We start from the raw sequence: 13,437 nt of genomic DNA, 5'->3' as shown, positions 1-13,437 counted from the left end.
TTATCGACCCCGGAGAGTTAAAGGTTTATGTTGACCATTCAAGCTAATGGTGTAAGTCTGAGCAGCTGATGTTGCATTGGGTGAGAAATGCTATTTGTAAAGCTTATGAGGCGTGTGGGTTATCTTCACCTCTGGACACTTTTATCAGATTTTATAATCTTGATATTAACCTGACCCCAGGTTCCCAGTTTTGTTGTGTTTTGATTTTTTGCTTTTTGCTTGAGCGGGGTGTTATTTATTCATGTTTGTCAGTGTTTTGTGTTTATGCAATCACAGACTGATAAACCAGCAGTTACCTCGTAGTGTAGTGCTGTGGTTTACTGTTCCCATAGCTTCAGCTCCTGACTCGTTAAATGAAACCCATAAAAGGGAACATCTATGGATTACTTGTGTATTTATTCAGTAAGAATGCATCAAACTGATCAAAAATGACAGTAATATACATTTTAGTAATAATATAATGGCAGCTGAAAATTCAGCTTTGCCATCTCAGGAGTAACTTACATTTTAAATATATATTAAAATAGAAAAACAGTTTTCACAACAGTTTTTTTTTACTGTATTTTGATCAAGTAAATGCAGCTGTGGTGAGCATAAGATAATTCTTTCAAAAACATAAAATCTTACAGACCCCAGACTTTTGAACGATAATGTAATCATATTTTTACTGGTGTGTCATGATTTGTGTTTATTAGGATGCAAAGGAGCAGATGTCTCCTCTAGCTGCAACTCTGGAGAAGCTCCAGCTGGAGAAACAGGACATTGCAAAGCGCAGGATGCAGAAACGGGAAGAAGGGCAAGAAAAGGTGTTGGTTAATTTGTTTTTGCATTTGTGTTTTAGGTTTTATGTGACTTATTTATGTTTACTGAGAAATTATTCACCACAATGTATTACATGAAAGGTTGGGGATTTTTACTTTAATGCAAGACAAAGTCATTGCTTATCATCAGAGTTGACTAAAGCTTTATACTTTCTTTTAGATAAATTCACTCAAGGAAAAAGTTAAAAACTTGACCCTCCTTGAAAGAGAGATCACCAAGTACATTGAAGAGGGCAAAGACAGCTACAAAGAGGTATAACAAAATAATGTGCATCTCTTAGCTCTCGTTTCCTAATAAATGCAAGAAAGTTTTCTCATTTATTTTCTTTTTTTTTTACTTTTTCTTATTTAGCAAAAAGAAACTGAGCTACAAGAGGTTGACCAACAACTACACGAGGCTGAAAAACAGCGAGAGAAGACCAATAAAGACATGGGCAACATCCGACAAGATATTGACACTCAGAAGGTCAAGCAAAGCTTCATGTGTTTTTGCTTTTGTTGTTGCATAGGCCTAGATATACAGTTGTAATCTAAATTATTCAACCCCCATTGCAAATCAGATTTATTGGCAAAATTTACAGACTTTCAGCTGTTTGCAATGAACAAATCAAACAAAGGTCAGTGTTTCCCACAGAATTAGATTCTATTTGCGGTGGTGTGGTGTTTGGGGGGGGGGGGGGGGGTGATTAAGTTAAATATATCATATATATATGTAGAAAATTTTGTACATTTTAAAGATAAATTCATTAATCTGGTGCACTTTGAGTCACCCGAATCCACTATTAAAAATACATAATCCACCCGCAAACCGCCCATATTCTCTGATTTAGATATCTGCATCTGATCATCACATTACAATTATTCAAACTCTCAGTGTTAAGCATGATAACATGGTAACATATCACATTGAAGTTGGCTAATTAAAAAAGAACATTTATTTAAAATAAAAGTTCTTCTTTTGCCAAAATTACATTTCCTTAATAGCCTAAACAGAGACTTTACTCCCTTCAAACTTAAATTGTCAATGTGTCATTACATCACTTGAAAACACTCGGAATAATTTTTTGTACCTTTATAAAAGGCATTTTTTTCCTAAATGTTTGCTCCATCTTTCATTTCAAAGTCTTAAATTTGATCAATATATTCAATTAAAATAATAAGACACTAGGCTGTTACCAATCAAATTAAATAATTTACATTGAAAAATTATAACTGTATTAAATGAGATTATTTTAAATACTTTTGAATATACAAATAAGGAATGATGAAAAGAATGATACTTTATGAAACTAAACCGCCAGTAGGAGGCGGCAGGCGAACGCCTTAATGAGCGAGTCATTGAGTCATTCATTCAAACGATTCGTTCAATCGGCTGATTTATTCAGAATGAAGCAGTTTATGAATAGTTAATTGAATCTTTGACTCAACCGATTCGTTCAAAATGCTGAATAATTCAGTAATGCTGCAACAAGTGTTGCTGTGAGATGCGCTATGGTTCTGCGGTGATGTTTGGAAGTGTTTTCGCTGCTGAAACAGAACAAAAACAGTCATTGCGTCTCAAATGTAAGTGACTTAATTTTAACTATTTGTTTATTGAACTGTTATGAAATCAGTCTCTGTTTCAATCTCGATGGCATTCAGGAAAACAGCTCTCTGGTCGTGTGTAGCCTAGGCCCTTGGCTATAATATGTTAGAAATAACTGCATGAGCCTCAACAGTGCAACTTTGTTACCGTCAGTACATTAGGTAGGACTATATTATTATCAACTATATAGGCTATCAATCGCCACTTACATTAAATGAAATAAAACAGAATCATCCTCACGGTTTCGGTGATTCCCTAGTTATTTTTTATTTTATATTAAAAATTGTTTTAATCAGGGCATTTGTCCGGATTGGCTACAATTCTCTCTCACTTTTCCCTTCAAAAAAACCCCCCCAAAAAAACACACGTGTCCCGGACATGCGTTATTGTCGAGCCCTGATATGTTTTCCTTGATTTGTTTTCCCTGAAGATAATTACGTTGTTGAAGTAAGGAATAATTGACGACAGGCCGTTGAATTATTAGAAAAATAATGCACACCCGAGGTGGTAATGCGGTCACGACGCGAAGCGGAGTGGCCGTTACACCTCGGTGTGCATTATTTTTCTAATAATTCAACGGCCTGAAGTCAATTATTCCGCTTATACTACAGTTACCACACCTCGAAACATTGTTCAGATTATGTATTTCAAGACGTTTGTAAAGTTGTTGTCATTAAAACGCTCTTGTATGTAGGACTAATTTCTTACGCATCTAATCCACTGCCTCCGTTGCTAATTCCAAAACGTCATTTTAGAGTTAGTAACGGAGGTTTGAGCCACTGATAGCAGACTAATGCTGGGGACACACGACTAGCTGACACATTCTCTGACTGTTTTCATCGACTGCAGCAGATTTTAAACACCGACTTTGAACACAGACTGAACGCGCTGAACACGCGTTTGGGCATGATCAGTCATAAGTATCAAATTGCATTCATAACCGACCTTAAAGTGTGTCCCCGGCTTTATGCAGTTATTAATGCAGTTATTAGTGAGAGATGTTGCAATAATGAGACAGAAAAGCATGTGCGTCAATATTATTATTTATTTATTAATTCAATTCGTTATAATTAATTTGTTCATTCTTTTTTATATTATTGACAGATGACAGTAGACTAGCCAAATAAATGAAACACAAAGCCATTTTAACAAGTAGGCCTATCAATAATTATTTATTTGTTATATATTATCTGCAATAAAATCCGTGCTGCAGGACTATCCATTTATTTAGCCTATATTCAGTTTAATTTTCTATTGATTATAGATAGCCTAGGACTATATACTTTATTTATTAAAATTAAACTGCATGTTTCCATTGATTGTGAAGCTAGACATTGAAAATTGCAGATCAAGCCCATGGGGCTGCATGTTTTTTCTTGTTATGAATTGTATCCTATTTTCCGTTATTACGGTTAACTACGCGAAGTGATATGGAACTGTAATGCGGTCAAGACCTGCCTGGAACTACTTTAGCCGTGCGTTTCCCTGAAAATAATGCACACCTTAGAACGTTCTTCAACCAATCAGATTCAAGCATTCAACAGCCCTGTAGTATAAAACGAAAGTAAAAGAGTCACGCACGTTCATTGCGTTTTACCGTGATGAGAGTTCCGTGTCTTTATTAAACTCAACACATTATAATGATTTATCTGTCATCCACCCTCGGTTAATTGGAATGGAATATTTTTATTACTTGGCCCGCCCGACCCGCGGATTATCCGCGTAGCACTATACGTTTTGAAAATGGACACAAGCGGTAACCGCAATAGAACCGTCACGCTGGGTAAAGTGTATCTGACCATGACTGTCTGTCCGAGTTTTGTCGAGAGCAACAGTGTTCATTACTAACCATTCAACTCCGGATTGATTCTGGAATCTTCGCTGGGGGAATAAGCATTAAGCACCGGCAACAATCCGTCCTCTAACTAACGCATGCTCATGTTTTGATTCAGATCGTGCTCGAAGAGGAGGGGCTAGTCGTGCCTCCGTTGTCAGTTTGTGAGAGGGAACAAGCAGCGCGCAGCTCTACAATAAAATAAAATTTTACCTATATTAAAAAAAAAATCTGAATCAATCCGTGGCGGTCAGCGTTGATATTGTGGCGGGCCGCCACAAATTAATGAATGTATGGGAAACCCTGAAGGTAATTGAAATAGCTCAACACAACAAATGTTTCAAGTGGTTTCCCCAAATTCATCTGAAATGCAACTTTTAATGACTTCTGCAGTCTCAATGGCAAGCATCTTTATTACTTAGTAGAACATCCTTATGCTGTTTGACCTGCTGCAAACGAGATGTTTAACCAGACAGCAGCTTCTGGCAGCGTTTCTGAGGAATCTTAGCCCATTCCTCATGAGCAATATTACCCCTGTAATATTCATTAATTCTGAATATTAGAATATTTTTCAGTAATATTCTTGGGTTTGCGTGCTGCAACCGTCTTCTTCAAATCCCACCAGATATTTTTTATGGAAGTCAGGTGACTGTGAGGCCACCGTAGAATCTTCCAGGACGACTTCTGCAACCAAGCCTTGGTGGAATTTTAGGTATGCTTGGGATCATTTTCCTGTTGGAAGGTCCAATGACGCCCAAGCTTTAGCTTCCTCGCTAGTATTTCCTGATACTTTAATGAATCCATCTCTCCTTCCACACACTGCAGGTTTCCAGTGTTAGAGGATGCAAAGCAGCCACAGAGCATCACCGAGTCCCACCATGCTTAACTGTTGGCAGAGGTTTTTTTTTTTTCCATAGGGCCGAAAAGTTCCAGTTTTGTTTCATCGCTCCACAGAACCTCTGTGACTTTTTTATATGAATTTGAGCAAATTGGAGCTGACTTTTCTTGTGCTTTTGGGTTAGTAGTGGTGTACGTCTTGGAGTTCTGGCATGAAAACCGCATGTGTTTAGTACGTACCTTACTGTGCAAGCTGAAACCTCAGTGTCTGTTGCCAGCAAGTCTTGCTGCAGGTCTTTTGCGGTCACTCGAGGGTTTTTCTTAAACTTGCCTTCTCAGAAATCTGGTTGCAGCCATTAATAGCTTCCTTTTTCTGCCCTGTCTAGATAGTGTAAGCACTGTTCCTTTAACTTTGAACTTGCAAACTATGCTTCCAGCGGTGTCTCTAGGAACATTTAGTGCCTTCGCTATCTTTTTGTATCCCGTTCCTTGTTTGTGAATCCGATGATATCTTCTTTAACTTTTTGGATCATTCTTTTGACTTAGCCATATTTCTAACTTTTTGGATCATTCTTTTGACTTAGCCATATTTCTAACATGCAATCAAACGTGACACTCAACAAACCCAGCCAGTTCAGATATGTCGTGTTCTAGCTCAAGCACACCTGGTGCAACTAATGAAGCCTTTGATTGGTTGCATCAGGTGTGCTTGAGACAACACCTGTTTTCCAGATTTGTGTTGTTGTGAGGGATTCTACTCAGGTGGTTGAATAATTTTGAGGCTGCAGAAGTCATTAAAAGTTGCATTCATGTAATCACAGATGGACTTGATGATGGTGAGATCAGATCTCTGTGTGGAGCACTGACTGTTGTCAGACTCCTTGTGCATTTAAAAATCTCACTGGATTATTACAATTAATGGCAAAAGGAATGTTCAGAAATGTAAACGGATATTTCCTACTGACACACTACAGCAAAAGATATAAATAACTGGCTTAAATCAGTTTTTGGGGGGTGAAAATACTAAAGTGCCTAAGACTTTTGTACAGTACTGTATATATAAGTGCGTTCAATCGATTAAAAAAAAAAACTAATTAATCGCACATTTTTCTGAAATTAATCTGGATTAATCGTACCTAACGTTAATTTTTTTAGTACATTTTTTATTTGTAATAATTTCATATTTATTCTCCAGATGAATGTAGAAACAACATAAAGACAGTAGCCTTTATTTTAAATATTTGTTTAATGAAAGAAGGCCAATATCACAGATACCAAAACTGCTATTGATGTCTCTATGAAATAGATTTTTTTCTAAATTTTAGCCATTAATTATAGGTATTTAGCATTACAGTATAATTTAATTATACAATATAGCTATTAATTTCCATTTTTAATGATATATGATTTTGGGATTTTTAACAGGTTCAAGAACGCTGGCTACAAGATAACTTGACCTTACGGAAGCGTGTGGAGGAGCTGAAAGGGGTGTCTAGAAAACGTGAGGCTTTGCTTAAGGAGATGGGAAACATGCAAGTCGTGCAGTTGCGCAAGTATGAAATCACTTATACCTCTTATATACAGCTACCAAGTGCCAGTTAGGAAGTCCTGATGATGTTTGATACTTTCTGAAGTTCAGAAGACTTTATATACTGAGTATGTTCTTTGGTTACCATAAATCTAAATGAATCTCTCTCACCAACTCATAGATTTTGCTCCTCGCTACTTTAATGAAACCTAGTTTGTTTAAAGGGGAACTATGCAGTTTTTTTTTTCTTAATTTACCTTAACTGAACAGCTTCGGAGTCATTGGAATGGTTATATGACTTTTTTCGGGTTGATTGGTGGTCTTCTCGCACCCACCTAGCACCTGTGAGCGGAAAAACCACACTTGCAATTTTGGGCCGGCGGGCCTGACCTCAGCATCAGGAAATCTTAACACTTATATGCTGGCCTCAGTGGACATGGCTCCATGCGTTCGCCGGCTTCTTTGAAAACAAATGCACATGACCAGAGTTAGAAGATGGGAGGGGGGAGAGTCGCCAACAAGTTTTGACGACAGTGTTGTCAAATATCTATTCCGAAGCTGTAGGGGGAGCTCTATAGAGAAACCTGCGAGAAAACAGCGAAGAAATTGCCAAAACTGCATAGCGCTGTTTTAAATGTTCACAAAGGATGAGAGTTCAAATGAGTGTGTATCTTAAAGAGTGTATCTTCTGTTGTCAAGTGAGCGGCGAGAAGTGGAGCGAAAGTTGGATGACCTGAAAAAGAACCGCAGTGTGGCTGTCGGTCGGCAGAAAGGCTACGAGGACGAGATCATCCGTTTTCGTAAAGAGCTCAATGAGGATCAATATAGCCGGGCTGAGGATCTCTACAGAGACAAAATGATTGTCATGAGAACAACAGAGTTGGCCAATAAGGACCTGGACATCTACTATAAAGCTCTAGACCAGTAAGTAGGTTTTTCTATAGGGGGTTTTCTGAAGGGTAATTTCAAGTAGCGGTTTGTCAGAGTGTGTAGGTTTGGTTTTGATGTGGTTCGGCAGAGAACAAGAAGCAACAATCAGCAACAGGCCATGTGTGCAATGACCTAGACTGAAGGAAGTCTGACTCAACTTTTAGCACTAATGGTGCAGTTGAATCATCACTAACTGGTGGGCTTAATATCACAGGAACTCCACAGAAAGATGCTAAAACGCTTACCATGTTACAACCATTGCTATAGTGATCTTGCCATATTTAGGTCTTGATAAAGTAAAATAATTTTGTAATGTATACAAAATTTGGTCCAAAACACTATATTACATACTATACACATTTTTGTTTATTTATTCAGAAAATACTAAGAAATCATTCAGAAAATACTAAGAAATCGTTCAGCACATGAGATTATACAAAGCATTTTACGTAAGAGAAACATAGAAAGCAATTTTTCATATAAGAGCAAACAATAATCACTGCAATACCCAGTAAAGTTAGAGTAAGCTACAACATAGGTAAAAATGCAGAAAAGTAATAAAGCATAATTTTATTTGAAGGAAATGCCTTTAATTGTTATTGTACTTAAAAGGGCTCATGACATGAGAAATCACATTTCCCTTGACCTTTTGACACATACAGTAAGAGGTCTTTTTACCATTAAAATACCCTAGAAGTTGTTAAAACTTCCTCCTCATTAAAACAAATGCATTTAACCGAGCTACAAAAGCAGTTTGTTAGGATATTACGGGGTCTGTGATGTCACATGGGCAAATACACTTGCATATGATATTTTTCCACACAATTGTGGGACTAGTACTAACACTAAACTCAGGTCCTTGTGGAACTATACTGGTTCAGATAATATTTGAATGTTGATTCTCTCCTGCATGAAGACCCTGGCTAAGTGGTTCGATGCACAAGCACTGACCACTCAGTTATAGTTTACGAGATCTGTGTACAATTTACATTCATTTGCCTCGTCCAAATTTGAGCTCATTTTCATTGGTCTCTGTTCTGCACAAATTTACAATTTTAGCAATAATGATAAAGCATTGAGCATTATTATTAAAAATGGTGGTCAAAATGATGTTGCTGGTTTCTGTTGAGGAATATACAGAGGAAGTCACAAATCATTATCTTTGGTTTAGATCGGTATCGTCCTGTGTCTTCACAGAAGTTACATCAGCAGGACTGTGGTTGTCTGAATCGTTCTGCCGTCATCAGCCTATCTACAGTGCAGAGGCGTTATCCTGACTTTTCAGCCATTAATCTTCAGTTTCTTATTCTTATTCTTTAAGATATCAAGTTTAAACTGTCAATGACTTTTCTTTACTTTATAAAAGATCACAGTTGTCAGTACAGTCATTTCACTCCAAATATTGAATAATCAGTACTTGAGACACAGTAGCTATAGTGGTCTATTAGTCACTCATTACTGCTCCATTGTGAATAAATTAATAAATCAACAGCATTTATACAGCATAATCTCTATTTTAGACTGTATTCAGTTTGCACCAGAAATAGCAGTTTTTAGGCCAAATTGTGCAACTCTCTTAAAACCACAACAGATTATTTGAAAGTTTCAGGGTTTGTCACATTGCTTCTAGCAAACACCGGATATGGCTTATCACTGAATAAAATAAAATAACTTCAGTAAATTTGGATATTTCAGTAAATATTGCATAAAATAAGAGATTTTATCCCCATTTTGTTTGTCGACTACTTTTAATGTTTTATGCGCACTAACAAAGAAGATAAATTTGTAACACTTTACAACAAGGTTTAATTTGTTAACATTAGTTAATCTATTGACTAACATGAACTAACCATGAGCAATACATTCGTTACAATATTTGTAAATATAAAATACAGCTGTGCATTGTTTGATAATGTTACCTCAGTGCATTAATTAATGTTAACAAATCCAACTTTTGATTTTAATAGTATTCGTAAATGTTGAATTTAACATTAACAAATATTAATAAATTCTGTAGAAGGGCAGTTCATTAGTTAGTGTTGTTAACTAATGAAACCTTATTGTAAAGTCATCATCATCATCATCATCATCTTCCGCTTATCCGGGGCCGGGTCGCGGAGGCAGCAGTCTAAGCAGTGATGCCCAGACTTCCCTCTCCCCACACTTCCTCCAGCTCTTCCGGGGGGGACACCGAGGTGTTCCCAGGCCAGCCGTGAAACACAATCCCTCCAGCATAATCCCTCCCTCCTGGGAAGGCGTCCAGGAGGCATCCAGAACAGATGCCCGAGCCACCTCAGCTGGCCCCTCTCGATGTGAAGGAGCAGCGGCCTTACTCTAAGCTCCTCTTGAGTGACTGAGCTCCTCACCCTATCTCTAAGTGATCGCCCAGCCACCCTGCGGAGAAAGCTCATTTCGGCCGCCTGTATCCTGGATCTTGTCCTTTCGGTCATGACCCACAGCTCATGACCATAGGTGAGAGTAGGAACGTAGATTGACTGGTAAATAGAGAGCTTCGCCTTGCAGCTCAGCTCTTTCTTCTTTCTTCCATATTACTGCAGAAGCTGCACCATCTGTCTGTCAATCTCCCGTTCCATCCTTCCCTCACTCGTGGACAAGACCCCAAGATACTTGAACTCCTCCACTTGAGGCCCGGAACTCTCCACCAACCTGAAGTGGGCAAGCCACCCTTTTCTGACTGAGAACCATGGCCTCGGGTTTGGAGATGCTGATTCTCATCCCAGCCGCTTCACACTTGGCTGCAAACCGTCCCAGTGTATGCTGAAGGTCCTGGTCTGATGGGGCCAACACAACAACATCATCCGCAAAAAGTAGATACGAAATTGTGTGGTCCCCAAACCTGACACCCTCCGGCCCCTGGCTGCGCCTAGAAATTCTGTCCATAAAAATTATGAACAGAACCGGTGACAAAGGGCAGCCCTGCTGGAGTCCAACATGCACCGGGAACAAGTCTGACTTACTGCCGGCAATGCGAACCAAGCTCCTGCTCCGGTCGTGGACCCTGGACCCCATACTCCCAGAGCACCCTCCACAGGACGCCGTGAGGGACACAGTCGAATGCCTTCTCCAAATCCACAAAGCACATGTAGATTGGTTGGGCAAACTCCCATGAACCCTCCAGCACCCTGGAGAGGGTATAGAGCTGGTCCAGTGTTCCACGACCGGGACGAAAACCGCACTGTTCCTCCTGAATCCGAGGTTCTACTATCGGCCATATTTTCCTCTCCAGTACCCTGGCATAGACCTTCCCGGGGAGGCTGAGATCCCCCTGTAGTTGGAACACACCCTTCGGTCCCCCTTCTTAAAAAGAGGGACCACCACCTCGGAATGCCAGCCCAAAGGTACTGTCCCTAACCGCCACGCGATGTTGCAGAGGCATGTCAGCCAAGACAGCCCCACAACATCCAGAGGTACTCAGGGTGGACCTTTACAGACCTTACAGCCACAACTCTGAGCGGCCGCGTCGACAATGGAGGTGGAGAACATGGTCCACTTGGACTCAATATCTCCAGACTCCCTTGGGATCTGGTCGAAGCTCTGCCGGTGGTGAAAGTTGAAGATCTCTCTGATGGGACTTGGCCAAACATTCCCAACAGACCCTCACAGTACTTTTGGGTCTGCTGGGTTTGTCCAGCTTCCTCCCCCGCCATCGGATCCAACTCACCACCAGGTGGTGAACAGTTGACAGCTCTGCCCCTCTCTTCACCCGGGTGTCCAAGACATACGGCCGGAGGAGCGATGAAACGACCACAAAGTCGATCATCGACCTCTGACCTAGGGTGTCCTGGTGCCATATGCACTGATGAACACCCTTATGTTTGAACATGGTGTTTGTTATGAACAAGCTGTAACTAGCACAGAAGTCCAATAACAGAACACCGCTCGGGTTCAGATCAGGGGGGCCGTTCCTCCCAATCACGCCCCTCCAGATGTCACTGTCGCTGCCCACGTGGGCGTTGAAGTTCCCCAGTAGAACGATGGAGTCCCGAGTAGGAGCACATTCCAGCACCCCTCCACGAGGGCCGGGTACTCTGTACTGCCGTTTGACCCGTAGGCACACACAACAGTGAGAGACCTATCCCCGACCCGAAGGCAAAGGGAAGCGACCCTCTCGTTCACCAGGCTGAACTCCAACACATGGCGGCTGAACTGGGGGGCTATAAGCAAACCCACACCAGCCCGCCGCCTCTCACAATGGGCAACTCCAGAGTGATAAAGAGTCCATCCTCTCTCAAGGAGTGTGGTTCCAGAGCCCAAGCTTGTGCATGGAGGTGATCCCGACTATCACTAGTCGGTACCTCTCAACCTCACGCACAATCTCAGGCTCCTTCCCAGCCAGCGAGGTGATGTTCCACGTCCCTAGAGCTAGTTTCCGTGTCCAGGGATCGGGTTGTCGAGGCCCCACGTCTCTCCTTCGGGCTGAGCCCGGCCCTGCCCCATGGGAGGAGGCTCGCATACGAGCCCAAAATCTGGGCCTGGCTCCAGGGTGGGGTCCCGGCTCCGCCGTGCCAGGCGACGTCACATTCCTTGCTTTAAATTCCATCATAAAGGGTTTATGAACCACTCTTAGTCTGACCCGTCACCTAGGACCTGTTTGCCTTGGGAGACCCTAACAGGGGCATATAGCCCCGGACAACATAGCTCCCAGGATCGTTCGGGTACTCAAACCCCTCCACCACGGTAAGGTGGCAGTTCAATGAGGGGTTATTGTAAAGTGTTACTGAAAATTGCAGTTGACACATTTCTGAAGGCACTGTAGATGCAGCCATGTTACTAATTTTCACTTGTTTTGTTTTGTTTTGTTTGTTTGTATTTTTCGTAAGAACATTTCACTTTTAATATTGCAATTTATTTGCATTATTTTTGGTTTCAGACAGAACAGCAATTGAACAGTCACTTGTACAGCAACTCTGCTCAACAGTTTGTTTGAAGAGCATTAAGCACAAGATGATGTGTAGTTATTTTATTAACACTAGTCTGTATGGAAGATAAAGCAGACACTTAAAGTTGCTCTAAGCGATGTCACAAGTTTTTTAGGCCAAAATTTTTTTGTCACATACAGCAAAAATCTCCTCACTATCCGCTAGCTGCCTGTCCCCTGAACACACTGTAAAAAAAAAAAAACGCGCGGTCTCTGTAGACAGCCCAGGCTCCACAAACGGCAACAAAAACAAACTGGCCCAGCCTGGACCATGCAACATAACAAACAGTGTTCCAGCCAATAACCAACAAGAATGATTTGGGGGTGGGATTTGGGGGTGGGGGTTGGGGGGTTAGTGCACTGGCACATGTAGGGGTGTGTGGGGAGTGGAGGAGAGAGAAGCATGAAGGGAGGGAGGAGGAGGGAGGGTCGAGCTAGCTTCCGTTTTGTTTGACAATACTTTGAACGTCAACAAGAAGTGACGTCACCCAACATCGCTTAGAGCACCTTTATGGATTGATCTGCAAGTAATACAACTTTTGTTTTATTATCTAAACTAGTAATACATTGATACTACTGATAATTGCGGATTAATCAATAACAAAATATACTGTATAGTAATGTGTCATGATACTGGAATTCGATACAATACCTTGAAAAATATTCAATACCGTTTTTGATACCACAGGGAAAACTGCCATATACCACAAACCACAGATAATTTGTTCTCATAATTGTTTGATAATTGGGGTAGTTTTGTGTAATAGCTTACACACAGCACAGGGAGGCTTTATTTGAATCGTTGAACTGCATTTACAAAAAAAGACAATTAAACAGTCAGTAATAAAATAAGAATAAATAATCAAATTGCAAATGATAGCACAAATAAATACAATAGAATAAATAGACAAATGAAATAAACATGGATTTAAGTTTTTCAGGTGGGTATAACAGTAGCATTCA

General features: G+C 40.5%; 1 protein-coding gene across 1 annotated transcript in view; it reads left to right on the top strand.

The window, feature by feature from the left end:
* The window catches only part of LOC307144550 (DNA repair protein RAD50-like), a 100,825-nt gene that overhangs the window by 75,168 nt on the left and 12,220 nt on the right, over positions 1–13,437 (top strand). The window contains exons 18-22 of the mRNA XM_079846988.1: positions 696–806; positions 982–1,074; positions 1,174–1,287; positions 6,503–6,630; positions 7,305–7,529. Coding sequence (XP_079703114.1) covers positions 696–806; positions 982–1,074; positions 1,174–1,287; positions 6,503–6,630; positions 7,305–7,529 — 671 coding nt within the window. The remainder of the gene's footprint in view (positions 1–695; positions 807–981; positions 1,075–1,173; positions 1,288–6,502; positions 6,631–7,304; positions 7,530–13,437) is intronic.

Source organism: Squalius cephalus (assembly GCF_949319135.1).
Source record: "Squalius cephalus genome assembly, chromosome: 17".
Taxonomy (NCBI): domain Eukaryota; kingdom Metazoa; phylum Chordata; class Actinopteri; order Cypriniformes; family Leuciscidae; genus Squalius; species Squalius cephalus.
Note: the sequence above shows the minus strand (reverse complement) of the source record. Positions and strands in the feature narration are given on the sequence as shown.